Genomic DNA, 26,736 nt, shown 5'->3' with positions numbered 1-26,736 from the left:
TGGGGACGTTTTATCAGCGTCTGAAAAATGCAAACCATCTGTTGCTGCTTGTCGGGTTGATTAACACAACGCAGGTCCTGGAGGAGCTTTAATTCACTTTGACTCACGAGTTCCTGCACAGAGCTGGCTGTGTTTGTGTGTTAATGTGTGTTAATGTGTGTGTTTGTGCGGCAGCACATGGATGAGTTGTTGGTGCAGTAAAGCCAGTAAAAGGCTGCAGGGTTAGATAGTGTTTATGTGAGTAGGTGGTTAATAAAAACAAAGAGAGACTGTTTGAATATGAGATAGAGTGGATTAGCCGCAGCGTTAAAGATGCTGCTGATGTTCTTCAACCGTCTGCAGGATCAGAAACAGTCATTTTTAAATTACTGAGGCAGCTGTTAATGAGCTTTGATCTATACATTAAAAAATATAATTTGAATCACATAAATTACCTAACCCTACCAATACCAAAAAAAAGCAGAGCAATATAATTTAAAAACAATTTAGTTTTTATATGTAAAGCATTTAAATATATATATTTTAATAGTTTTCTTTAAAAACTGTATTGTAACAGGCTCAGTTTGCCGGAGTAAAAGTCATTAAATGTAAATTGAATTTTATTTCTGATCATTTTATATATTTTCCAACTGCATTTACATGTTAACTGTAAAAATAAGCTAAAAACTAAAATAACATGTCAAAATTCTGTAGTTTTTACTACTGCTACTAATACTACTACTGAAAAGACAGGCAAATTCAAGGCAGCCAATCGATCACACACATTACATTTACAAAATTAAAAGGTAATTAATGTACAAAAGAAAAGTAAGGCAAAATAACTTGGAAATTGTGCTGCCTGAAGAAGTAAGGTGCAAAATTGTGCACGTATTTAGAATAAAAAACAAGCATTAAAAAGTTTCAGTACAGTTTAAGCTTTTCTATGTTTGTTTCTGAACATTGCATTGCGACTGTTTTGTAAGTTCTTGTCAAAGAAGCCAAATGAAATTGATTAATGTTGAAAAGCAACACAATCCATTTATCCAGTTAATCGGTGTACATGAAAAGTATAGTATATATTATTTTTTAAAAACTATTTTAAGAAAAATCTGTTGTTTGTTTGTCTTTGTCTTCTGTTCTATTTTGATCCAGGTCCTTTATTCTGCTGTAATGTTTGAATTTCTCCAGTAAAAGATCAATAAAGTTCATTTTTATTTGTATGTTTTTGAGATGATAATCCTCCCGTTTGTCGTCCGTTGCTGAGATTTCCGGTGTCCATCTTGACCAAGCTGTGTAGCTTTGATCAAAGGGGTATCTCGCGATAACTACGAAGTCACGTGGATAATGGCTGGAGATCGCGGAGATTAGAAGGTACTTTTCTGCTTTTCTTTACTTTGCTGCGGTTTAAAATTGCGCATTTGCGCTGCGAATTTATTAAAACCGACGACAGGTCCGCGCTGCTTGTCGCTAAAATAACCGCTTCTGGCTTTTTTTGTGGCAATTTGCGTCGTTACACCGCCGGTACGAACCGTCAAAACCTTCGAAATAAGAGCACAATGTTTTTCGCGCTTTTTGCCCCAACGGAAACAGTTAGCTTCAGCCCCACTAACTGCCCGCCCTGCCTCCTCGGCTAACCGGTCAAAACACCTCCGGAGCGGCTCGCATGGTCTCCCACGGGTCCGTTAATTTGTGTGAAACCGCGAACAGCCCGGTGGAAGTCGTTTTAACCCGCCTGCGACACCGCCGTTAGCATTAGCCGCAGCCGGAGGCCTGCTCAGGAAGCGGGCGGGAGCTTTTATTTTCCAAAACGGCTCCTCCAGCTCACCTGTCGAGGGTTCAGAGAATAAAATCTCTAAATAAGAGCGTTGTCCGGACGGTAACCGGTTAATTTGGCCCCGTTAACGGACGTCCTCATGCTGTGTTTGTTATTAATAACTGATAATCTCCTGCAGTGGGATCTACGAGCTGAGAGGAGGTGAAGCTGTGACACACTACTGACAGTAAGTTTTTTTTCTTTATTTACTTCACACTTACACAATAAAACACTGGGATCTGTGCTTTTGAAGCTATTTATTTCAGATTATTAGAATGCATTAAAATAATTGCCCAGACACCGGATTTTAATGAGCTTAATAGGAGTAAATATTAGAATAAATTAGATCCCAGTTCATTGTTATTGCACAGAGTACAAGTATAGTTTTGCATCTTAGAAGTAAAAGTTAATTGTTACAAAGAATAAAGTGGTGTAAATAATAATAAATGTATTATTCGAATAGCTGTAGATAGCAATTTAAAAGGATAGAACAAACCTGTAGGAGTTTTATGGACAGTATAGTATGAACAATATAAACCTGTTGTTTATGTTTACAAGTAGAGAAATCAAACTTATGTTATCAATTTGCACAACAAATTTAAATATTTATGTGAAGAACCTTCAATATTATGTAAAATAAACATTATCTGACTAAATTAATTAATTAATAAGCTTGCTTCTGGATTTCTTCCCAGCTTTTGCAACCGTTTTACTCCATTTTTCACCACAATATAAAGTTCTGCAGCCCAGCAACCATTTCATAAACGGCAATTATTATTTGTTTTTATAAAGAGTAAAGTAAAAACAATCCTACAGTCGACATGTAACATTTTTCCAAGTGTCTAGTTTACTAATTATTCGTTTACTAATTCAGTATTTTTCAATATTTGACTGTAAAATATAACATTTAAATACTATATGTATATTTGTAATTGCAAATATTTGTCTTTATTTGATAAAAAAATGGTTAATATAATTTCAAAAGCTGTCATTTTACAGTTTTTTTACTTTATTTAAAATATTATGTAAAATCACCAAATGAAAAGTGTTAATTTACATGTTAACTTTTTAAACGTTCTCACCATTAATCAGTATTTTATTTTTTTAAATGTGTATATATATATAAACAGCACAATTTTCACTATATTTGACAAATAAATGTGTTGTATCGATCTCTTTATATAAACTTGGGCTAAAATTGAGTAATTTTGGATTAATCTTACCTCAGAGTTGACATTTGGGTGGAGACTAAACATGATAGTGAGTCTGTGTTATTTCCTGTTATTTCGGGCTGTTTGCTGAACAAAAATATACTTTATGCTTGAGGAAATTAAACCTCTTTTATGAAACTGGTTCAAAAATCAGTATTTCTGTTCATTCTTGGTGCTTATAACTTCAGAACTGGACAGATCATCTACGGGAGGCTCTAAAAATCCCTTCATGACAGCTGAACCCTGCTAACCAGTGAGTTTGATGTTGACTTTCTCCTGTCTGGCAGCAGAAGTGATGGCGTACGTCACCAACCACGGGAAGCTGCTGCTGCAGCGCCTCCATCAGCAGCGGGAGATGGACTTCCTGTGTGACATCACCATCATGGTGAGAGACGTGGAGTTCAGAGCTCACCGCAACATCCTGGCGGCCTTCAGCGACTACTTCTCCGCCCAGGCCGAAATCGCCGACGAGGTGACGACTCTGGACCCCGAGAAGGTCAGCAGGTACTCTCTGGAGAAGCTGCTGGAGTTTATCTACACCGGACAGATGAACCTCAGCAGGTAGGCGTCAGTATGGGCTGGTTTAGCCTCAGTTTATGGGGAGCTTTGTGTTGTTTGTTTGTTTCCGTCACATTTTTCCTCACTGTGGGATCATTTTTCACTGGAATATAAAGTAAGAGAGAACTCCAAAATATCCTTAGTGCGGCATGACAATTAAAATCCTATATATTATAAAGAAAAAGTTGAATTTATTTATTTATTTTGCAAAAAATGATAAAAAACCTAGGATTAACACTTCCAAAATTTTCCCAAGTGTCAGCAAGTTTTATAGCCTAGCCGCGCTAGACAACCCACGGCAACAAATTTAATTCTCTGCCAGGGTGGGTCTAGTTACCCTCCATAAGGCTCGAGGTTGGATGCTCCTAAAACTGGCCGGACGAATCACCATGAAGTGTAGAGTCAGAAGGCGGGCGTAACTAAGTGACGACAGAAGCGCGACGATTCTGACAGAAACAATCGGAAACAACTAGCCTAGCCGCGCTAGACAACCCACGGCAACGAATTTAATTCTCTGCCAGGGTCGACAACAAAAACGACAACAGTCGTTGAGCTCCATTAGCACCGATTCTGAATAATCTTTCTGTTAACATGTCTGTAATATACTTGAGCTTCACCCATTGACTGTATAAATAAGGCTTCACCGAACTCCCGCATCCTCTGATTTCCGGCGCTCTAGGAACTACGTCAGCCTATTCGTTGCCCTGATTGGTTGTTTACCTACCCAATTGCTGCAGAGTGATTTGATAGACAACCTTTTAGCCCGCCTCCCTCCCTGTCGAGCGTTCCTAGACCCTTGTGCCTTCAGAACATGGGTCTAGCGCGGCGAGGCTACAAGTTTTACCTATATTAGGAAAAATGATGACTCTACATATTAAAGATATTTTAGTACTTATATTTTTTATTTTGTCTTCTCACCGCGCTCTGTAAATAAAGCCGCAGTTCAGCTAAAGACCCATGAGCTCTGGTCTTGAATGACTTGGTTGAACTGAAGAGTGCAGTGTGTTTTTTGTCTTTTACAGAAGTTGGTCCAAATGGTTTAATTTTAGCAATCTTTTATATACTTTTGTATTTTCTTTCTGTCCTTACAGGTTCTGGTTCTAATAAATATTATAATATTGGTGTTTTTAAAAGATAACAAGCCTTTAAAATCCCTGTAGTGGGTTTTGGTGTTAAGGGAGTTGAAAAGAATTAGCATCCTCAGCTAACTTGATGTTGAAAATGTTGTTTTTCTGTTTGTTTTTATGGTTTCAGCACCAGACAAGCAGCCGTGCGTCGAGCTGCTATCTTCCTGGGAATGACCGAGGCCACCAAGTATCTGGAGGAGCTTCCTCGCTGGTCTGAACCCAGCGAAACATCCCAGTCGGGGGCAGATAAAGAAGCCGGTCACTCTCCCACCAGTCCGGCTTCCCCCAGCAGCCCCTGCTCCCCTCTCCCCCTGTCCATCGTCTCCGTAGGGGGGGACTGGCACGACAGCCACCGGGTAGGCATGGAGCAGGACGACGAGGCCGGAGACGCCGGTCTGGAGGACGAAGGGCCAAGCGACGAGGAGTACAGCCCCACCACGATGAAGAGCGCCGGGGGGGGACAGGCCAGGAAGAGAGGACGGCCCAGGGTGGTCAGAGAGGAGGAAGGAGAGCCCAGCAGCTCGACGGACGCCACGCCTAAAGTCCAGAGCTTCAGGGGGAGAGGGAGGCCGAGGGGGAGGCCCAGAGGGAGAGGCAGGGGGAGAGGAAGAGGGAGACCCAAGGGGAGAGGAAGAGGAGTCAGCAGAGGGGAGGACATGTCTCTGGACGAGTCTGATTCTAGTGTGAAGGACTTCGGGGACAACTCTGCAGACTGGAGCCCATCGCAGGACCACGACGACGACTCTCCGTCCAGGAAGGCCCAGCTGGGCGGCGGGGAGGTGAGGAGAGGCCGAGGGCGAGGGAGGGGGAGAGGCAGAGGGAGAGGAAGGGGGGACGTTAAGAGCGAGGACATGTCGGTGGACGAGTCGGACACGAGCGTGAAGGACTTTGTGGACGACAACTCGGCCGACTGGAGCCCATCACAGGACGACGAGTCTCCCCTGAAGAAGCCCCGGCTGAGCTTTGGAGAGGGCAGGAGAGGACGGGGACGGGGCAGAGGCAGGGGCAGAGGCAGAGGGAAGGGCAGGAGGAGGATCGAGGAGGAGGGGGGAGGGGACAACGAGGAGGAGGAGGGCGAGGTCGGGGAGGAAATGGGCGAGCTGTCGCTGTTCTGCACCGAGTGCAACAAGCACTTTAAGGACGTGAGCAGCCTGAGGAGACACGAGAAGATCCACAAAGGCCTGAAGCCGTTCTCATGCATCTTCTGCTCCAAGACCTTCAGACAGGCCACGCAGCTCAAGACACACCTACGCATCCACACAGGTGAGCTCTGTCCCAGTTATAGGCCTTTTATTTTTATTTTTTTACATTTTATTTTTAAAATATTTAAAAAATAAAATATAGTTACTAAAACAAAATATAATATAAATGTATAAAATATTTCAAATGTTTCAAAAATATAATGTAAATAAAAAATAACATAAAAAATTGAAATAAAATGTATATAATGTAAATATATAAAATATTTCAAACTATTTTAAAAAGAAAATACTAAAAATATAAATACAAAAATATATAATATAAATGTATAAAATATTTCAAATGTTTCAAAAATATAATGTAAATAAAAATAAAATATAAAAATGTATATAATGTAAATATATAAAATGTTTCAAACTATTTAAAAATATATAATGTAAATAAAAAATGAGGGCCAATTCTTTGTCTTTACAGGGTCTGGTTAAAACAGGGATGTGATTTTTCCGCGAATTCGCACAATTCCGCTTTTTTCAGGGATGGGAATTTACCGCCGATTTCATTTATTTGAACGCTGATTTCACAAGTTTGAACACTTTATTGTCGCTGATAGTCCCGCGCGATGGTAACGACGTTAACGATAGCTTGTTAACGACGATTGTAAACGACTCAACAACTTTCCGCTAAAATCAGAACTTGCTGATCCCATCCCTGTTAAAAACAAATCTTGAAATTTTAACTTTCTTTTTGAAGATAACAAGCCTTTTTAGAACAAAGCAGTGGGTTTTGGTGTTCAGGGGGTAGAAAAGAATTAGCATTCTCAGCTAATTTGATGAATAAAATGTTGTTTATTTGTTGGTTTTTATGGTTTCAGCACCAGACAAACAGCCGTGCGTCGAGCGGCTGTTTGTCTGGAAAAGTTCGAGGAGCATCAGCAAGGATGCTCCTCCAGATACTTCAAGGACTGATTTTTTTTCTTTTTTTTTTCAAGAAAACAAGCCTTTTTAAAACCTTGCAGTGTGGTGCGTTTAGGGAACCTTGGTAAATTGTAGCATCTATCATCAGAAAAGTTCAGTAAGTGATGTGTTTTGCCTTAGATGAGGCAGTAGGTGTGACCAAATGAGAAAATTAGTCTGGAGCCCTGATTTTTTTTTAATGTTTTCTTCTGTCTCCGTGTCCTAAAACCTCTTCCTCTGTCTCTGCCGTTTGTTTCAGGCGAGAAGCCGTTCAGTTGCACCCAGTGCGACAAATGTTTCGCTCAGAAGTGTCAGCTGGTCGCTCACCGTCGCATGTACCACGGGGAGGAGAAACCGTACACCTGCGACCGCTGCGGCTTCAAGTTTGCTACCTCGTCCAACTACAAAATACACCTCAGGTAGGCAGATGTTCAGGTTTACTTCTTCCACCCAGGAGATCATTCTGTCATCCTACTTCATCTGTGTGTACTCACTGTTTGAAAGATGCTATTTACACTAATCATTGTGATCTGTTTGTCGTTTGATGTATTCACACACATCACTGTAAAGTAAAGGCTAGCAGAAATAGTACTGGGTCATTTAAACAATATATCAATATATTTTATGCCTCCTAACATAAACAAACCTCAAAAACATTTCTGTTAACCCGTGAGAAGTTCATTTATTCAATATTTTGACCCAGCAGAGTCATTATTTTTCTATTATATTGTGTATTAGGGCTGCAGCTAATGATTGTTTTCATTGTCAATTAATTTGTCTGTTATTTTCTTCAGTAATCGATTAAATATTTGATCTTTAAGAGGTCAGAAAATGGGTAGAAAATAGTCGTTCAGTGGTTCCAAAAGCACAAAATGACGTCTCCAAGATAGATGTCAAATGTCTTGTTTTGCCCACAATCCAAATATATTCAGTTTACTGTCTGAGGAAGAAAGAAATCAGAAAATATTCACATTTAAGATGCTGAAAACAGATGATTTTTTTTTTTGGTTAAAAAAAGTCCCTCAAATCATAAAATCAGTTATCAAAACAATTGTGAATTGCCTAACAGCTAATAACTGATCAATTATTTGTTGCAGCTTTGGATTTGAATTCAATAATTTCCAGATAATTCTCTTTATGGATGACTGTAGTTACACTCTGCTCTGCAACTTAAAATCTAATTCAGTTACATTTTTAGTGTTTTTATTTATGTTTTTGGCCAAAGATGAGTAAGAACCGTGTATTTTCAGAGGGCTTTTCTTCAAATATCCCTCAAAAAATAGTTTTTTTTAAAAATATGTGTAGAAAACATGGAAATCTTTGGAGTAGTTTTATAGAAATGTTGAAAGAAAACACGTCTAAGAGCAGCAGCAGTAACAGGTCGTGTTTCATATTTGTCCATCTTTGTATTTATTTATTTATCGTGTTTCTTCCAGACTTCACAGCGGGGAGAAACCGTACGTCTGCGATGTCTGCGGTCAGGCGTTTGCTCAGTCCAGCACGTTGACGTACCACAAGCGGCGACACACCGGAGAGAAGCCGTACCAGTGCGATCTGTGCGGCATGTCCTTCTCCGTTTCCTCCTCCCTCATCGCACACGCTCGCAAACACACAGGTGAGGCACGCAGGGGTTTTTAAATCCAGGGAAGCCTCGCTGGTCTGGTTTAGGTTCAGAGGAAAAGGTTTAGTTTCTTGTGTGTTTTTGTTTCAGGTGAGACTCCGTACAAATGTTCTCAGTCAAACTGTGACGCCAAGTTTGTCACGTCCTCGGAGCTGAAGAAACACATGAGGCGGCTTCATCCAGGTGAGTTCCTGAAGACTTTAAGCTTCAGTTTTGACGGACAGAATTAAATACAAACGACAGATAAGATTAGAAAATGCCAAGAGCTCACAGAGGATGCAGCTATATGAGGGGTTTTCTTAGTATTATTACACATTTTCTCAGAAAATACTCACCTGAAGTACATTAGAATTAATAAAATCAGTCTCCTACACTTTCAGAACTCGCCTTGATGCTGCAGCGCTGACACCGTTAACGTTATTTACATCTGGTGGACTGTTCTAGCTCACTGACGCTGCTGCATTGATCACCTTAAAGTCCTTGTTGCCATTGTGCATCGTGCAATATTGTACATAGGTTTTACTTATTGTTTACCTAGTTTTAGTTCCTTTATATACATAAAGTTGCTCTAAAATGAGTTGAAGTTGCTCTAAAATGAGTTAAAGTTGCTCTAAAATGAGTTAAAGTTGCTCTATATTTGTTAAAGTTGCTCTATATTAGATGAAGTTGCTCTAAAGCGAGTTAAAGTTGGTTTAAAATGAGTTAAAGTTGCTCTATACTAGTTGAAGTTGGTCTATGACTTGTCACCTCAAACTTTGGTTCACATTTTCCTAGTAAACTTTTAGCATGATATTGTCATTCTATCATAATTGTTGAACAGATTTGTAGTTTAAAGATTCCAGTTGAACTTTAAAACCATCAGTGAGGAAACGAGGAAGTTCCTTACCGTCTTACTGCCCCCTGCTGTGCTGATTCTGCGTCGTCCAGTCAGAGATCAGAGGAGGTGTTGGTAGCTTTCCATCCTGCTCACACTGTGGTGATGTGTTTTCCTGCAGAGGGCAACAACGGTGTGCAGTGTCTGCTGTGTGGAAACAGATTTGCCAGCGTGAAGAACATGATCAAACACCAGGAGAAGGCCCACGCTGACGAAGTCCGGCAGCACAGGGAGAGAGCCAGAGCTGGTGAGCAGAACCACAGAGCTCACCTCATATTATTCACATTTTATTTTCTGCTTGTGATGACCTTAAACCGGACAAACTCATGGAGACATGAACAGTTTATTCTTATGATAATTCTCGCCTGTAGTAGACCGTTGTTTTCCTGCACGTCTGAGGTCAGCAGCTTTGTTAATCAGCTGCAGGAGTTAGGCCACTCTGCTTCCAAACCCTTCCAAGCATCCATCCATCCTTCATTTATTGGAGGCTGAGGAAGACAGATTTTTTTGTTCTTTGATGGACTTCTGAAGGTTTATTTTGGCGTATTTTTGATTGAAAGTGTTGCTTTAACCCTTACAAGGCCATGTTATTTTATATATATTTGCATGTACAGCCATGTTTCTGGAGACGTACATATACTAAAACCACCTAATCCATAAAAATATCGATCAGGTCTTGCGAGGTCGCGTTGTCGTGGATGTTTGTCGTATTGAATTTCGGCCGGTACGCGGCCGCGATAAGAGCTTCGTAATTGCGGCTTCGTCATAACGGCTCATACGGCTTTATCGTTTTAAATAAGCAAATTTGGGGCCAATGTTTATATCTTAGCATTGGTGCACTTAAACATACGGGTGTGTGCCTATTTTATGTTAATTAGCAATCATAAACAAGTCACAGGTGTTGAGCCGAGAATGTTCGGTTTCAGCTGTGTGTACGAGTAAGCGTTAACCGAGTATACTCGGTCCCGGCTTTTTAAGGGTTAAAGGATGTTTCAGGTGTGATTTCTCTGACTGAACTCTCTGTCTGTGACCAGTCGTCCTCCTGGCCTCCAGCCATCCCGTGGCCTTCGTCCAGAGCAGACTGACCCAGACCAACAAAGGTTTGGTTTCCATCCCTGAAGGCGAGCCGGCCAACCCTGAACCGGCCACCCCGAACCTCAAATCCACCGCGGCGTCCGCTGCCTCGTCGGACGCCGCCACCGACCCCCCCGCCACCGCAGACGTCATTCAGGACTTCAAGGCGGAGCCGTCTCACACGCCGCTCACCACCGCCGACCAGGTGACCTTCGAGGCCGACCAGGAGCAGACCATCAACTCGGACACCCTCCACGCTCTGGTGGAGCAGCTGAGGCCGCCGTCGCCGGCACAGAGCCTGGAGCAGATCGTCATCATCAGGACGGTGGACACGGCCGAGGGAAACCCTCCTCAGCAGTGAGGCTGGAGGGAAAACTGTTAGCGAACACGCCACAGTCAGCATTCACATCCAGGCTCTCCTAAAACACTCTAACCAGTCTGTTAGTGTCTCACCTTCAGGTTCAGCTGCAGTTCTTTACAACTTGGGCCTTATTTTTAGAGGTTTGTCCAAAATTTCAGCTCTAAATAAACCCACACCGACCCTTCTGTAATTATTGTACAGGGATGAACTAGCACTACGACTAACTGTGATTACATGCACACTATATTTTCAATAAACTAAATGAATTATTAGGCTAATAAATGTCAAAAACTTGTTGTCAGACACCAAAATAACGTCCTCAAACGGCCTTTTTCTGTTCAACAAATAATCCAGCATCCAAAAATATTGAATTTAGTGACGAAAAACAGAGAAAAGCAGCAAAATGTGTCATTTGAGAAGCAGTAACTCAAAAACTTTGAGACTTTTTTCACTTTTTCTGCTTGACAAACTGCCAGTTATCATCCAGCTTTTGTGTGCACATAGTTTAATTTTGCTGAGAAGCGAAATTATTACAACATTTCCTTTATTTCAAGTCACTTGGCAATTCTGACTTAGTATTTTTATTGTCATTTAAACCCTAAAAGATCTGTTTTTTAGAAAGTTGTGTCCAAATGTTTATCGAACAGTTAAAGTTACTCATTTGGGTATAATATGAAACACAGAAAATCATTAAAATCTCACATTTTAGAAGCCAGAAACAGCAAATGTTGGACTTTTTTTTGCTTCAACTATAATCAAAATGGTCATTATATCAAAATAATTACAGATTAAATTGTCTGTCGATGAATTTAATGACTCATCAGTGCAGCTCTAATCTGGAAACAAGTGAAGTTCATATAATGTTATTATTTGGTGCATTTATGGTGAAAACTGCAGAAATAAGACCTGAATTGTAAAAGACGTTGAAATAATGATGCAGCAGAATGAATTTACAGTTACATAAAGAGATGAAAATGTATCGTTAAACAGTAAAATACACAAACCCTTCCAGTGACTTAATATTTGTGCAGAAATCTGTGTCGCTGTCATTGAATTAGCCCATTAGATGCTCATTATGGACACTGTGATCCAGCAGAAAGGTGACAAATTAAAGGAAAAGCTGACTTAGTGTGACTTTAAGGAACCAGAAGAGCTTCAGGTCTGCTTGGCTTTGAGTATCAGGGTCTCTTAAACTCCACATGAGGGATAAAAAAACACATTTTTCTGAAAGTTGATGCGTTGTTTTAGGTTTTGTGTTAGTAGAAGAGAGTGTTTTCTAATATTCTGGTCCAAAATCTCCCATAAAAGTTCAGTTTGGTTGGCTGTATTTTTTTCTTTTTTATATCCTGAAAGAAACCACTTTACAAATCCTTCCCTGGCATAACAGAGCCACCAGTTCCCCTCAAAGAAACGCTTAAAAGATTCAGATTTTTCCTTTAATTTGTCCCTCATCTGTAGATTCTTCTCATTATCACAACCTAAACTCTTTGGGCTGTCATTAATGGTTGTTCAAGGTGGATTACAGACGCTAATTTTCCATTAAACTGAACGTGTGACTCCAGTTGACATTTTAAAATTATCATTTTAATTGAGCTGACACGTTAGCGCTGGTGTGATGTGGCTAATGTGGCGTAAACACAAACCAGAAGAGACGCTCTGACCGAAAGAAACAAATCAAACATCTAATAGAAACTGACTCTTTCTTACGTTTTCCTCCAGTGTGGAAACCGAAGCTGTCGTTGACTGTTGCAGACGAGTTTCAAACCGCTGAAATTCCACAATTTTACCAAAAAAAAAACAGTTTCTCCAAGAAAGGAAATTCTGTGAGTGGGTGAAACTCTGGCATTGTTTTAATCGTTAACGTAGTGAGTAGCTGCCTCACTCCGGCTTTCAGATGTACGTTTTTTTCCAGTCAATCCTCCGGTAAATGTTCCACTGCGGTGTTTGACGTGTGATGGTGGCTTCATTGAACACAACCTGCTGACGTAGAGGCCCAGTTCTGTTTTTTATTTTTATAAAGCAGCTGTTTTGGTGTTTAAGTTTGGAAACCGCATTGAGACGAAGCTGTTTTGTTCATTTCATGCTTTCTTTTTGTTTGTTTTCTTTTGTATAAAACCTCTGCATTACCTGTACAGACATGTGAATTCCATATACAAGTTCACTACTGTATAAACACTGTACAAGAGAATAGGAAAATAAAAAACAAGATGAAAAGGGAATGTGGCTTTGGTGTTTGTGGTGGATTTTTGGCTCAAAAATACCTCGTTGACACTGCATGCATTTTGAAAACTAGCATCTGGCAAGAATAGTTCATTTGCTGCATTTATTTGTGTTTAATTTTGCCAAAAAATATTCTGAAAATGAGGAGTTTCGCAATTAAATGTGCCCAAAATAATGTGTTAAGGGAATAAGATGTCTTAAATATCCTGTTTATAGTGCATTTTATTGCCTTGAATTAGCAACTTTGTTGTTATTTTATCATTTATTTAAAATTTGAATCACTGTGAGTCATGATAATTAATTATATTGTAAAGACTCATATCATTTAACTGGGAAATAATGACAGAGTGACCTAAATGTCCAAAAAATGCTCTAAAAATAGTGCAAATGTGATGCATCACAAGATTTTATGTACTTTATCTGCATGTTTAGGACCAATGTGTTCAAAGAAATTACATTTTCAGTTTAATTTCAGCATTGCAGTGTTTTTCTTTTTAGAATAATACAACAAGTACATGTTAAACATTTATTGAACACAGAGAAAAGTGAAAAAATCAGCATGAAAATATAAATAAACACAAAAATATTGGTCAAAAAGCTGCTGGATTTCTCAAAAAAAATGTAGCAAATTTATATGATTTCTAAGATAAAATACTGTTAACGCAATTCCAAAAAATAGTATACTGAAAAGGTTTTATTTTGAGTTTAAATTATCTACGGTACCGTTTCCTTTATTTTGTCTTTTATCCTCCGCGGGGCACCGTCCATGTTGTCGCCATGGTAACTGAAACTCCACCGGAGCCGCAGTGATGGAAATTAAAACTATTTCTGAGGTTTACGAAGCTGTTTGCGACAAATACGACATAAAAATAAACCCAGACGTTTTAGGGGTTTTACAGAAGACCCCAGCAACAGGGTGAGTGTTTCAATTTAAACTCAAATGCTGAAAAACTAAGATTTTAGCAAGCTAGCAGAGAACTGTAGGAGTTAGCTTATCGAGCTAACGGTACATCCGGGAACTTTTAAATAAAGTTGGAGTACTGCACTGTAGAAATACTCAGTTAGCAGTAATAGTACTGCATTTAAATTGGCCTAAAGTAAAATTAAAGACATAAGCAGTGATGGAGGAAATATTGAAATCATTTACTGAAGTAAAAGTTTAAATACCATACATATAAAAGTACCACATTTAAATGTTTCGGAAGAAAAAATATACATATAACCAGTGATACAGGAAGTATTCACATTCTTTACTGAAATAAAAGTACCACATTTAAATGTTTATATAGTAAAAGTATAAATATAACAAGTGATGGAAGAAGAATTCAAATCATTTACTGAAGTGAAAGTACAAACAGCACACTGTAAAAAATACTTAGTTGTTAGTATAAGTACTGCATTCAAATGTTGCTAATGTAAGAGTACTGCATCTGAATGTTACTAAAGTAAAAACATAAATACAATTTAAAAATATTTATATAATATTTAGATCCTTTATTTAAGTAAAGGTACAAATACTACCACACCGTACTAAGAAACAAGTAAAAGCACAGCAGTTAACTACAACTAAAAAATAAAAAAATATAGCTAATTAATTTAAAATTTTCAGACCACAAAAATTTTCAGCACAGACAGCCACACCTTCTACTCACAAACCTTCACACAAGAAAAAACTACAGCGAGGAGTGAGAAATAAAAATAAATAGAACATGCACGTTAATTAATTTGTCTTTTTTTAATGAGGTATTTCACTTTCTTAAATAGTTTTAGAAGAATGACAGACTAAATGAAATGATGTTTTTTGGTCTCCATTGCATCAAATGAATCTACAAATACAGAACCACACAAATGTTATCTCCCCACAACATGTAAATCTGTGACAGTAGACGTGTAAAACTGCAGCATTTTGTTTTCTGTGGCAGGAGTTTAACTTTAAAACTAGCAGGAAACGTCAGACTGAGACGAGTTCAGAGACTCAGTGACGACGACGTCCTCGTTCTCTGTAAATGTCTGCAAAACAACCAGCATGTCACAGGTGAGCCGTCAGATTCAGGTAAATGCAGCCTTATTTAAGATATTGTTAACCATGTTGACCATTTCTACATGAACAGGTCTTGATTTAAGGTACAATAATATTGGAGATGAAGGTGCTGGACACCTGGCTGAGCTGCTACAGGTAAGAAACTGGGTTTATTCTGATATTAGAAACAAGTAAATGCTCAAAGTCTCCCTCCAGATGCCATTATTTTCATTAATACTCTGATCATCTGCCTCGTTTCTGATTTTATTCATGTTAAAATGTGTTTTTTAACTGAGCAGCAGCAGAATTCAGCTCTGCGCTCTTTGGATGTGATGTTCAACGACATCAAGACAGACGGAGCTAAAGTCCTCGCCAGCAGCCTGCAGGTTCAGCACAACACAGCAGCTCTCCTCTATTTAAAGCTGTAAACAGCAGTGAAATATTCTGTTTTTAAATACCCATTATTGGTCTCTGGTGGTGTTTTAATTAAAACCAAAGGGACTTTGAAAGATACTTTTATTATTTACAAAATAAAAGCAGCACTTATGATCTTCATTTTTATGTTTTTAGCTTCTACGTTGCGAATACTTTAGAGAGCTACATTTATGTAGCACTGGTGGAGACAGAATTTAGATTGTTTTCATGTAATTAGTCGACTCTGATTTGAGGTTTTAGCTGTGTATAAACTAACAATATTTCTGTCTGCAGACTAACAGCAGCCTGCTTTCTCTCAGACTGTCTGGTAATAAGTTGGGGAACAGAGCAGCCATGGATCTGGTTTCCGTGCTGCAGGTCAACAACACTCTGCAGGAGCTGCAGCTGGACGACTGCGACCTGGTAAACAGTTTATAGATGGAAACGGCCATTAACCTTAATATCCACCACCTGATTATACTTCTAGAAGATTTCTAAATAGTTGTTTAGTAAATAGTTGGAGAAATTTGGTTAAAAGAAGTGAAAGTTTAGTCTCAGCAGTATTTAAATGACTATGAATTTTAATATGAAATAAGTTCAAATGACACAATTTAAACATGTGCATAGATTTTTATGGATTTTGTTAATTTATTTTAGTCCCACGTTGAGTCATTTAAGATAGAATCAGGGATTTTTTGTTCATTTTTGACAAATTTTTGAGTAATTTTAGATCAATTTTGTCATTTTGTTTTTGACAAATCACTCGTTACTGATGTCATCACAGAGCTGTGACATTCTGGAAACATTTTGAGTAATTTTAGGAAACAGCTATGTTATTTTTGACAACTTTTGTCTGCTTTTTCAGTATGTTTTTGTCATTTTGTACAAATATGACTAATTTTAGAACATTTTTGTGTAAATGTGAAGAACATTTCGAATCACTTTGGCCTTCTATCTTTGTTCGGTTTCGGAGAAGTGCTCACTCATCTGACACATTTGCTGGGAGACAAACACTCTTGTCTCTACCTGAGACGCTTTACGTGCAGTTTGCCGTCCAATCAGCTGCTAGTTTTCTGTCTTCTGTCCCTGCAGGCCACTCAGAGTGTGATCGCGCTCAGCATCGCGTTAAAAAGCAACGAGGTCCTTCGATGTGTGGACATCAGCCGACCGCTGCTCTTCAGCCTCCAGGTTGGAACTCAGCAGGTTTGTTTTATTATTTACATCAGATAATAAACCAGAACGATGGTTTCCAGGAGGACTGGGCGATCCACTTCTCTGAGATGCTGGCGGTGAACGGCAGCCTGCTGGAGCTCCACCTGGGGAAGATGGAGATGACCGACAGCGGGATGGAGAGGCTGACCGAAGGCCTGAAGCTGAACCAGAGTCTGCGCTACCTGGACCTGCGCTGGTAGGAACCAGAGCGTCCACACATCCTCAGTCTGCTGCTGCTCTTCATCTTCTTCTTCTCCTGGATCTCTGCAGCAACCGTGTGACTCGTGACGGCGTCCGGCATCTCGCTGAGGTGCTGAAGAAGAACTCGGCTCTGGAGATCATCGATCTGTCGGCCAATCGGATCGAGGACGAAGGTGCAGCGTACCTGAGCGACGCCATCGCCTCACCTGGCTGCATCCTGAAGGAGTGAGTCCAATGTCATCAATCATTCATAAATTAAAGTCATCAGTTTGATGAAGTCAGGAATTTTTATTCTTTTGGACACATTTTGAGTTATTTTAGCCAATTATTTTGGGGAAATTTTGACTTATTTCTGACTATTTTTGTCATTTTAGATGAATTTTTATTCATTTTAGTTACATGTTAAGTCATTTAAGATAGATTTATGGATTTTGTCATTTTCGATACATTTTTGTTCATTTTTGACAAGTTTTAGTTCACGTTAGTTTCACATTGAGTCATTTAATATAGATTTATGGATTTTTGTTTTTATTTTGACAAATTTTAGTTTATTTTTGAACAGTTTTAATTAATTTTTTGACAAGTTTAGTTTATTTGGACAAATTTGGATTAATTTTGTAAATTCTTTTGTCATTTTGTACAGTTTTAGAATAATTTTAGGAAAAAATTATGTAATTTTCAATTACTTTTTTTGTCATTTTGGACAGATTTTGAGCAAATAAGCAGCAAATACAGAGAAAAACAAGTGAATAATTTGATCTGTCAGATCACTGGCAGAATTTCTTTCTCTTTTTAACCTTCCGAGGAGCTCAAAGATTTATCTTCTGACCTCTTTGTGACCTGCAGGTGATTTTTTATCGCTGACATTCTGTCTCCATCTGTAGGTTGTCAGTCATCAGCAACAACATCAGGACGGACGGTCTGCTGTCTCTGGTTCAGGCGATGAAAACAAACTCGACTCTAACACACATCTACATCTGGGGAAACCACCTGGAGGAGCCGGTCTGCCTGGTAAACCCTCCCGTCACCAAACTGCATCCCTGGTGTTTCCTAAACTAACAGCTGCTTCCTCCTGCAGGCCTTCAGAGAGCTGACGTGCAGCGGCCGCCTCCCACCGGAGCAGACGGACGTCAGCGCCTACGAGGTGGACGGTCGAGTGTTTCTGGCTCAAGTGTCCAACGGTTTGAGGAAACGCTGGTTCAGATGTGACGGTAGAAGCACCTCCTCAGACACAAACGCTCCAAGACCCGACAGTTAAATGAAGCTTCCTCACATCCAACAAAACAAAACAAACCCACAAACAATAAACTTTCTGGAGAAGAAACTGCTTTGTGAGATTTTTTAATCAAATATTCATCCTGAAGGTGCAAAAATATAAAATATAACGTCAACTAAGGTCATCACAGACATGATTTATAAAACCAAATATCCAATATTTTCTTGTGTCAATACGATCATATTCACATCAGACGTGCTTCTGGAGCTTTTTATTGAATCACGATCTTCTTCAGCAGATGGTGTTTGTCCAAGTGTTTGGAAACTGAAGAATTTAATCTCCATGTTGTCCTAGAAGTTCACTCTCACACTTTAATGTGGTTGTTTTTGTTAGTTTCAGCTTGAAATGTCTTCGAATACAACTGCATTTGTCCAAAATGACAAAGAATGTAGTTGAAAATTACACAATTTTTTTTCAATGTTCCTGTAAACTTGTCCAAAATGGCAAAAAAAATTATAAAATGAATTTTGTCTCAAAACTTGTCCACAATGTCACAATAATGACGAATGATTTGTCAAAAATAACTCAAAATGTGTCCAAATTGACTCAAAATTAGTACAAAAGGAGCCATAACGTGCACACATTTGCCCAAAACGAATCCAAAATGAATCAAAATTTGTCCAAAGTGACAAATATAGTCAAAAAATACTCAAAATTTCCCAATAATTGTCTGAAATAACTCAAAATGTGTCCAAATTTACTCAAAATTTTCCAGAATGACCAAAAAATGTACAAAAAGACAACAAAATTTACAAAAATTACTCAAAATCTTTGCAAAATGTCATAATAATGATTAATGATTTGTCAAAAATAACTCAAAATGTATCAAAAATGACAAAATTGATCTAAAATTAAAGCCAAAATGAACTAAAACTTAACAAAAAAGACAACAAAAATCCTCAAATGTATGTTAAATGACTTAGTGTTTGTATAAAATAATTATATTTGTTCAAAAAGACAAAAATTCTCGGAAATTAATCAAAATTTCCCTCTAATATTTGTCAAAAATTGCTAAAAATGTGTCCAAAACGAGTCAAACTTTGTCCAAAATGACAAAAAATAGTTGACAATTACACAGTTGTTTCCTCAGATTACTCCAAAATTGTGCAAAATGACCAAAAAATATACAAAAAGATGCAGGTAAAACAGTGTTCTGGAGTTCCTGAAGTAGGAAAAAACATATATGTATATTTTAAGATGGACGTATTTTTCATTTTATTATCCTGAAATAACTGAAAATTTCAGGCTTTTGCCTTCAATAGTTCCTGAGATGTTGTCGTCTAAACACAGACTCAGATTTAAAAGTGTAAAAAATGTGCAGAAAGAGTGGAAAGTATTTGATGTTAATCTAAAAATCCAGTGTATCAGGGATGGTTGATCAGAAGGTTCAGGTGTAAAAACCTTCAGGATGTAAAATATTATCTCTTTTATGTATGTTAGTGGTACAAATGACAGAAACTCTCCAGTGAATTTGATGCTGTAAATGCTGGTTTCCAGCAGATGTCTGGTTCCTACTCCTCTGGTTCTGTCCCTCTGAGCTCTCCACCATCCTGATCCCACTCCAGCAGGACGCTCCTCTTCCTCAGGATGAACTCCAGCTGCCTCCTCTCCTCCAAACCGACCGTCCAGCGCTGTAACGCCAGCCGGGCCAGAGCCGCCGACCGGGGCAGCGCTCTGAGCAGCGAGGGCAGCCAGGCGGAGCAGCGGGCGGAGGAGGACGGCCGCAGGCTGACGTCCACGTCCTCCAGAGAGCCCAGACCTCCAGCAGAGAACAGAGCCGACCAGCCTTCGTCTCCCACAGAGCCATTGTAGGACAAATCCAGGACCCGCAGAGACGACAGGAAACCTCGTCTGCTCGCTGAGGCTGTGAATTAAACCAGATTTAATCACAGAGCAAAGAAAAGTAGTTGAAAATTACACAAATGTTGCCAAAAATTACGGTAAAATGACAGAAAAATTAGTGGAAAATGCCACATTTGTTTCCCAAAATGAGTCAGAATTGTCCAAATTGAGCTGTGACTCAAAACTTGTCCAAAATAGCCACAAAAAAATCCAGAAATCTATTTTAAATAACTCAAAATGTGTCCAAATTTACTCAAAATTTGTCTAAAATGAACTAAAACTTGTAAAAAATGACCAAATAAATCCAGAAATCTATATTAAATGACTCATCTATTAAACTTTGTCCAAAATGATGAAAATAATCTGAAATTTTCTGACAATCATTGTCTAAAATAACTCCAAATGTGTCCAAATTGACCAAAAATTAGTCCAAAATAACCCCCAAAAAATCCAGAAAGCTGTCTTAAATAACTCAACGTGTCAAAAATGAATTAGAATTAGTCCAAAGTGACAAAAATAGTCAGAAATTACTGAAAATTTACCAATAATAATTAAATAAAATAACTCAAAATGTGTCCGAATTGACTCAAAATTTTTTCAAAATGACCAAAAAATGCACAAAAACACAACTAAATTTTAAAAAATGACTCAAAAATCACAATAATGACGAATGACTTGTCAAAAACGACTCAAAATGGATCTAAAATGACAAAATCCATTCTAAATTGCTCAATCACCTGTCCAAAATGAACTACAACTTATCAAAAAAGACCAAAAAATATAGAAATCTATATTAAATTACTAAACATTTGTCTAAAATCAATTACAATTTGTCCAAAATGATGAAAATATTCTGAAACTTTCTGATAATAATTGTCTAAAATAGCTCAAAATGTACAATCAACCTACAAGCAACCACAGACTGAAGGAACTACTGTTACCTAGGTGATGCAGGTCGTCGGTGATGAGGTCACAGCTGCTGAGGCGGAGCTCCAGGATGATTGACGGCTTTAGGGAGTCCAGCAGCAGAGACAAACGACCACCAACCACCTTACACCAGGAAACATCTACGCTGCGAAGGTTTGGTACCACCAGGGCTGACACACACACACACACATTAATTACAACGCTGCTTACACTGTGTGCTAAAATCACTTTCAGAATTACAAATAATTACTGAGTTAAAGTGGAAAGTAATATAAGTGTTTTTATTGTACAGTCATGGAAAAAAAAATAATTTGACCACCCTTGTTTTCTTCAATTCCTTGTTCATTTTAATGCCTGGTACCACTAAAGGTCTATTACCTGAAGAATACAATGAACATGACAAAAAATGCAGCTGATTCCAGAATATTTTATGTCCTATTTGATATCCTTCAGCTTCATTGTATTCCAGGGTATATAAGAGGCCTAGAGTGGTTTCCTGCTGACATTCAAGCCAACTCAGAAGTTGTCAGCTCTCACATAATGCCTAAAACTAAAGAATTATGTGAAGCCACAAAAGCAGCCATCATGAGTGAGAGACAGGAAGCGGAAAAGCTGAAGATCTCCAAGAAAAAACAAGCCCAGCATGGTTCTACCCAGAGCAGTGAAGGACTCCTCATTCAGGCTGCAGCTGTTTAACGGCAGCCTCCTCATCTGTCTCACTGGGAGGGCGGAGACCAGCGGCCGGACCACGCCCCCAGCCTCCTGATTGGACGAGATGTCGAGCTCCGTCAGTGAGGTCAGAGAGGGCAGCACCTGGACTGGAGACGGAGAGTCACATGACCGGCTCAGGTAGCAGCACAGAGAGGTGTGAAGGGTCTGAACTCACTGAGCTGCTCCAGGTCGCTGAGGCTCAGGCAGCACAGGTGGAGGTCCAGGCTCTCCAGGTGAGTGACATGAGACAGGTGACAGGTGAGGCGGCTCAGGCCTCCAGACAGCTGCTTGTTACAGGACAGGTCCAACTCCCGCACAGAGGGGAGGTAGCGGAGCGAACCACCTGGACAGAACATCACATTAGTACCAGTTTACAGGGTCTGTGTGGTTGTTTTGTGTCTCTTTGTGGTCATTTTGTTGTTTTGTGTCTCTGTGGTTGTTTTGTGTCTCTCTGTGGTTGTTTTGTGTCTCTGTGGTTGTTTTGTGTCTCTGTGGTTGTTTTGTGTCTCTCTGTGGTGGTTTTGTGTCTCTGTGGTTGTTTTGTGTCTCTCTGTGGTTGTTTTGTGTCTCTGTGGTTGTTTTGTGTCTCTCTGTGGTTGTTTTGTGTCTCTGTGTGGTTGTTTTGTGTCTCTCTGTGGTGGTTTTGTGTCTCTCTGTGGTGGTTTTGTGTCTCTCTGTGGTGGTTTTGTGTCTCTCTGTGGTTGTTTTGTGTCTATGTGGTGGTTTTGTGTCTCTGTAGTGGTTTTGTGTCTCTGTGGTTGTTTTGTCTCTCTGTGGTTGTTTTGTGTCTCTGTGGTTGTTTTGTGTCTCTGTGTGGTTGTTTTGTGTCTCTCTGTGGTGGTTTTGTGTCTCTCTGTGGTGGTTTTGTGTCTCTCTGTGGTGGTTTTGTGTCTCTCTGTGGTTGTTTTGTGTCTATGTGGTGGTTTTGTGTCTCTGTAGTGGTTTTGTGTCTCTGTGGTTGTTTTGTGTCTCTCTGTGGTTGTTTTGTGTCTCTGTGGTGGTTTTGTGTCTCTCTGTGGTGGTTTTGAGGTCATTTTGTTGTTTTGAGTCTCAAAGAGATAATTTAGTGTCTTTGTACATTGCTTGATGGTTATCTTTAGTGTATTGTGTTGCTTTTGTGTCTCTCTGTGGTTATTTTTCATTTCAGTTGATGTTTTGTGTCTTCATGCAGTTATTTTGTGTCTCTACGAGGTGATTTAGGATCTTTGTACATTGCTTTATGGTTGTTTTTTCATTTTGTGTTACTTTTGTGTCTCCATTATGGTCATTTTTTGCCTCTTTGTGGTCATCTTTGAAGTTGTTTTGTGTCTCCGTGTATTTTTTTTCATTTATATTCATGTTTTCTGTTTCTAAGAGGTAATTTTGTGTTTCTTTGCAAATATTTTGTGTCGCTTTGTCTTTTTTTTGTTGTTTTGTTTCTTAAAGAAGTAACTTAGCGTCTTTGTACATTGCTTTATGGTTATTTTTAATCTTTTTGTGTTGCTTTTGCATGTCTTTGTGGTCACTTTTTGTGCACATTTTGTGTCTCTGGTTATTGTCCGTGTTGTTGCAGTTTCTGTGCTCCAAAACAAAACTATTAGTCCCGATCTTAAACCTCCTACCGAGAGCGTAGAGTCCGTCGGCCGTCAGCCCACAGGCCTGTAGTCGCAGCGTGGTGAGGTTGGTGGTGTGAGAGAGGGAGGAGGCCAGCTGCTTGAATCCACCGACATCCACTTCCTGTGAGAGCTGAGGGTTACAGGAGACATCCAGCAGAGAGAGTCTGGGCAGAGCAGCCACCACGCCCCCTACAGGCAGCAACACAGCAGTCACACAGGGAGGAACAACCAGTAGAACCGTTCTATAGGAGGATAAACCGATTAGAACCTGTACCCAGAACAGCAGCATCAGCCGCAGTCAGCTGACAGGCCACCAGGTGGAGCTCCCTCAGCGCCGGCTGCAGTTTACCCAGAAGGCCTTGCAGAGCGCCGCCTCCAACGCCGCTGTTCCACGACAAGTCCAGGATCTCCAAGAGAGGGACGCTGCCCAGAGAGTCGCCTACACAAAAAACCACACAACAGAACATTAGGAGAACAGGACGACAACAAACATACGTCTGACTAGATGATAGAAGTTCTACCAACCAGATATCCTAACCTGATCTGTGGAAATATTGTGTGTTTTGTGTCTCTGAGAGGAAATGTTGTGTCTTTTAGTACATGTTTTGAGCCTCTTTGTGTTAATAGTAAATAAATAAATAAATAAATGAACAGTGAGTGTCTCCACCCAGAGCGGTGACGTCATCGGCGTTCAGCCTGCAGCTGCAGATCCTCAGGGTTCTGATCCCAGACACCTGCTGCAGGTGAGACGTCAGCGCCGCCAGAGATCCACCAATCAGCTCGTTCCAGGAGACGTCCACCTCCTCCAGCTGAGGGAGGAACTGCAGCAACGACGCTGAGGGAAAAAGACGAGAACACCACGTCAAGCTGCTGGAATTCACTGAGCATTTTGTTTTTGTGTGTCTTTGTACCGAGCTCCAGCAGGTCTGTGGCCGTCAGATCACAGTGACCCAGACTGAGGTTCCTGCTGTCACTCTTCTTTCCCAGCCTCTGCAGGAAAACACTGACTCCTCCCCAGCCCATGTGGCGTTCACTGTCACCTGGAACACAAACATCTCACCTGAAGCACCCAGATGATAGAGGTTTTATTGACGTAGAAGAAAACATAAAAACCTCTGATGTCCAACAGATGCAGCTATAATGAAAGAATCTGTGATGTTTGCATTGCGCTATCTCTTAGAGGGTGTCTTTATGTGCTCATTTATGTGGTCATTTTGTGTCTCTTTAGTGTCATTTTGTGTCTCTGTGACCATTTTGTGTCCCTTTGTGTCTTTCTCTTTGCATTTTGATTCTTTTTGCTGCTGTTTTGTGTCTCTCAGACGTCATTTTGTGTCTTTTTGTGTTCTTTCGAATTCTCGTAATGAAGTAATAAATCCCCATCAGGACTTCTCGTTGTGTCCTCCCTGCTGACCTGAGCTCTGTCCTCCTTTGTCCTCTCTGGTCTCCGGCGTTCCGTCCTCTGGGATCCCCGTCTGGCTGGAGGATCTGGACAGGAAGCGTCCCAGCGGCTTCCTGTCTGTGAACGAGCGTTTCCTGCGGATCTGGTTCATGATGACGTCGAGAGGAGAACGCCTCAGGCTGCCACCGTCCCGCCCACGCTGACCGTCTGACCAATCAGAGGCAGGGGAGAGCTTTACTTCCTGTTTACATCATTATTAACTTAATTTATGCTATGATTGAATATTACAGGTGGGTATCTGGGGGTTAAGGGATTTTTGAGCAATTTATAGCCAGCAAATGTCTATTTAAATAAATATATTTTAAATATCTGTTTAAAGACTAAGTTGTAATTGTTTATAACACTGTATAGACAATAATAAGAATATAAATTGTCCTTAAATGTTCCTATAACTACATTATCTAAATTATTCTGCTTATAAATTAGTTGACGTTGGCCTTAAATCAAAAAATTAAGATAAAAGTCAATATTTTAGCAAGAATTAACAGATTAATGAGAAAAATAATCTTTTGGTTACTAAATATATTAAAATATACTTTAAATCTCATTTAAACGTTTGATTTGTGGCATTAAAAAGTAAAAAAATTAAAGCCATTTAAAAAATTAGAGCTTAAACTGTGCAATAATTAACAGATTGAGGAAAATAAACTTTTAGTCGTTAAATATATAAAATATACTCTAAATCTCATTGAAACATGTAATTTGTGGCATTAAAAAGGATGAAAAAATTTAAGCCATTCAATGAAGTAGAGCCTAAACTGTGCAATAATTTACAGAATAATGAGATAAAAACAAACTTTTGGATTTTAAATATGTTAAAATATATTTTAAATCTTATTTAAACGTTCAATTTGTGGCATTAAAAACGCAATAAAACGTAATACGTAATAACGTATTAAAAAATAAAGCCATTTAATCAAATAGAGCTTAAATTATGCAATAATTAACAGATTTTCGTCACTTTTAATTCAAAATGGTTTGAAATATGATCAATAATGAGGCTAAAATGTTGATAATTCTTCTGCAAAAGGACAGAACTCGGTAGTTTCGGTTTGAATTCACCAAACAGAAGACACGAGTTTTTTTTACTTGCAGACTCCATGTGAACTCCAGCTGAAGACAAACACGTATCCAGGAGCTTTTTAAGAGTCCGTCCTGGAGGATACTCGCTCGGTTTGTTTGGACTCGAACAGGAAAATAAAAATCAAAAATTTAAAAATAAAGAACGTCGCATCCGGTCATCTGAACGCAGTTTTCAGTCTAATCCACGGGAACTAAACCACGTCTACAGGACCCATGAAAATAATCCCGTATTCGAGCTTTTCCTGGGTTCACCTGCTCACCGATCACGTCCTCCAGACACCTGCGTGACGTCACGGCGCGTGCCCGTCAGGCGGATCATCCCGGAAGTGCGGAACAGCTTCAGTCCTTATCGATCCGATCAGTTTATAAAGCAGGTATTGATTTTATCTCTTAAAAAATAAAATATAAATAGTAATTAAATATTAGACCAATTTAAGTAGCTTTTCAAAATGACTTTTTTTGTTTAACTTTCTTTTATTTACTACATTAATTTATTTTATATGTAAATTATTATCGTGTGATTTAGTTTGCAAATTAAAGCATTTTTTATGTTGTATGTATGCGATAATTGATATCTATGTTTGGTTATTACACTTTAAAATGACTCGTAATTACTTTAAATTTGTTGTTAAACAGCCTGTGTTGGACTTTAACAGGATTTCTATGCATAATTTTGTATTCATTCATTCTGAAATAACTTTATTTAGAAACAAAGAACGTAAGTAAAAGCAGATTTGGACTCAAATGCAAGGAGAAACTGTCCAAAGCTGCATAATACAGTAATAAAATGAGCCCCTATTTTATATTTTGACTAATTAACAACGCCTAATTACCTGTCAGCAAGGACGCTTTTCTATACAATACTGGATGTACTGGTATTTATCAGTCAAACACTTTGACACTGGAAAAAAAAAACAACTTAGAAACTTGATGATTTTCAGGCAAGTTCTGAAGGTTTTTAATTCCTTCCCTATTGTTCTATTGAACAATATTGTAATTTTAGTT

General features: G+C 39.2%; 3 protein-coding genes across 4 annotated transcripts; 2 read left to right on the top strand and 1 right to left on the bottom strand.

Moving 5' to 3' along the window:
* Nucleotides 1-1,269: 1,269 nt before the first annotated feature.
* mynn (myoneurin) lies at nucleotides 1,270-12,990 on the top strand. Of its 2 annotated transcripts, none has more exons than XM_051940118.1 (9): nucleotides 1,270-1,350; nucleotides 1,932-1,979; nucleotides 3,291-3,564; nucleotides 4,816-5,951; nucleotides 7,101-7,260; nucleotides 8,278-8,456; nucleotides 8,553-8,645; nucleotides 9,458-9,583; nucleotides 10,371-12,990. In XM_051940118.1, exons 3-9 carry the CDS (start codon nucleotides 3,299-3,301, stop codon nucleotides 10,769-10,771), a joined length of 2,361 nt encoding a protein of 786 aa, XP_051796078.1. In that variant the 5' UTR covers nucleotides 1,270-1,350; nucleotides 1,932-1,979; nucleotides 3,291-3,298; the 3' UTR covers nucleotides 10,772-12,990. The 2 variants fall into 2 exon arrangements, with proteins under 2 accessions (XP_051796078.1, XP_051796079.1); XM_051940119.1 differs by having other exon boundaries at nucleotides 1,277-1,350; nucleotides 3,294-3,564.
* Nucleotides 12,991-13,760: 770 nt separating this feature from the next.
* On the top strand, nucleotides 13,761-18,162 carry lrrc34 (leucine rich repeat containing 34). Its single transcript, XM_022204590.2, has 10 exons — nucleotides 13,761-13,907; nucleotides 14,914-15,026; nucleotides 15,103-15,167; nucleotides 15,311-15,397; nucleotides 15,720-15,848; nucleotides 16,518-16,613; nucleotides 16,679-16,833; nucleotides 16,908-17,063; nucleotides 17,723-17,849; nucleotides 17,917-18,162. The coding sequence occupies exons 1-10, from the start codon at nucleotides 13,801-13,803 to the stop codon at nucleotides 18,094-18,096; spliced, it is 1,215 nt and encodes a 404-aa protein (XP_022060282.1). The 5' UTR covers nucleotides 13,761-13,800; the 3' UTR covers nucleotides 18,097-18,162.
* Nucleotides 18,163-18,202: 40 nt separating this feature from the next.
* lrrc31 (leucine rich repeat containing 31) lies at nucleotides 18,203-26,050 on the bottom strand. Its single transcript, XM_022204591.2, has 11 exons — nucleotides 25,992-26,050; nucleotides 25,738-25,832; nucleotides 24,601-24,795; nucleotides 24,101-24,229; nucleotides 23,857-24,024; nucleotides 23,464-23,628; nucleotides 23,196-23,378; nucleotides 21,770-21,937; nucleotides 21,537-21,701; nucleotides 20,898-21,053; nucleotides 18,203-19,978 (listed from the first exon to the last, which is right to left on the bottom strand). The coding sequence occupies exons 1-11, from the start codon at nucleotides 26,048-26,050 to the stop codon at nucleotides 19,626-19,628; spliced, it is 1,836 nt and encodes a 611-aa protein (XP_022060283.2). The 3' UTR covers nucleotides 18,203-19,625.
* Nucleotides 26,051-26,736: the final 686 nt, after the last annotated feature.

Source organism: Acanthochromis polyacanthus, chromosome 20 (assembly GCF_021347895.1).
Source record: "Acanthochromis polyacanthus isolate Apoly-LR-REF ecotype Palm Island chromosome 20, KAUST_Apoly_ChrSc, whole genome shotgun sequence".
NCBI classification, from domain to species: domain Eukaryota; kingdom Metazoa; phylum Chordata; class Actinopteri; family Pomacentridae; genus Acanthochromis; species Acanthochromis polyacanthus.
Note: the sequence above shows the minus strand (reverse complement) of the source record. Positions and strands in the feature narration are given on the sequence as shown.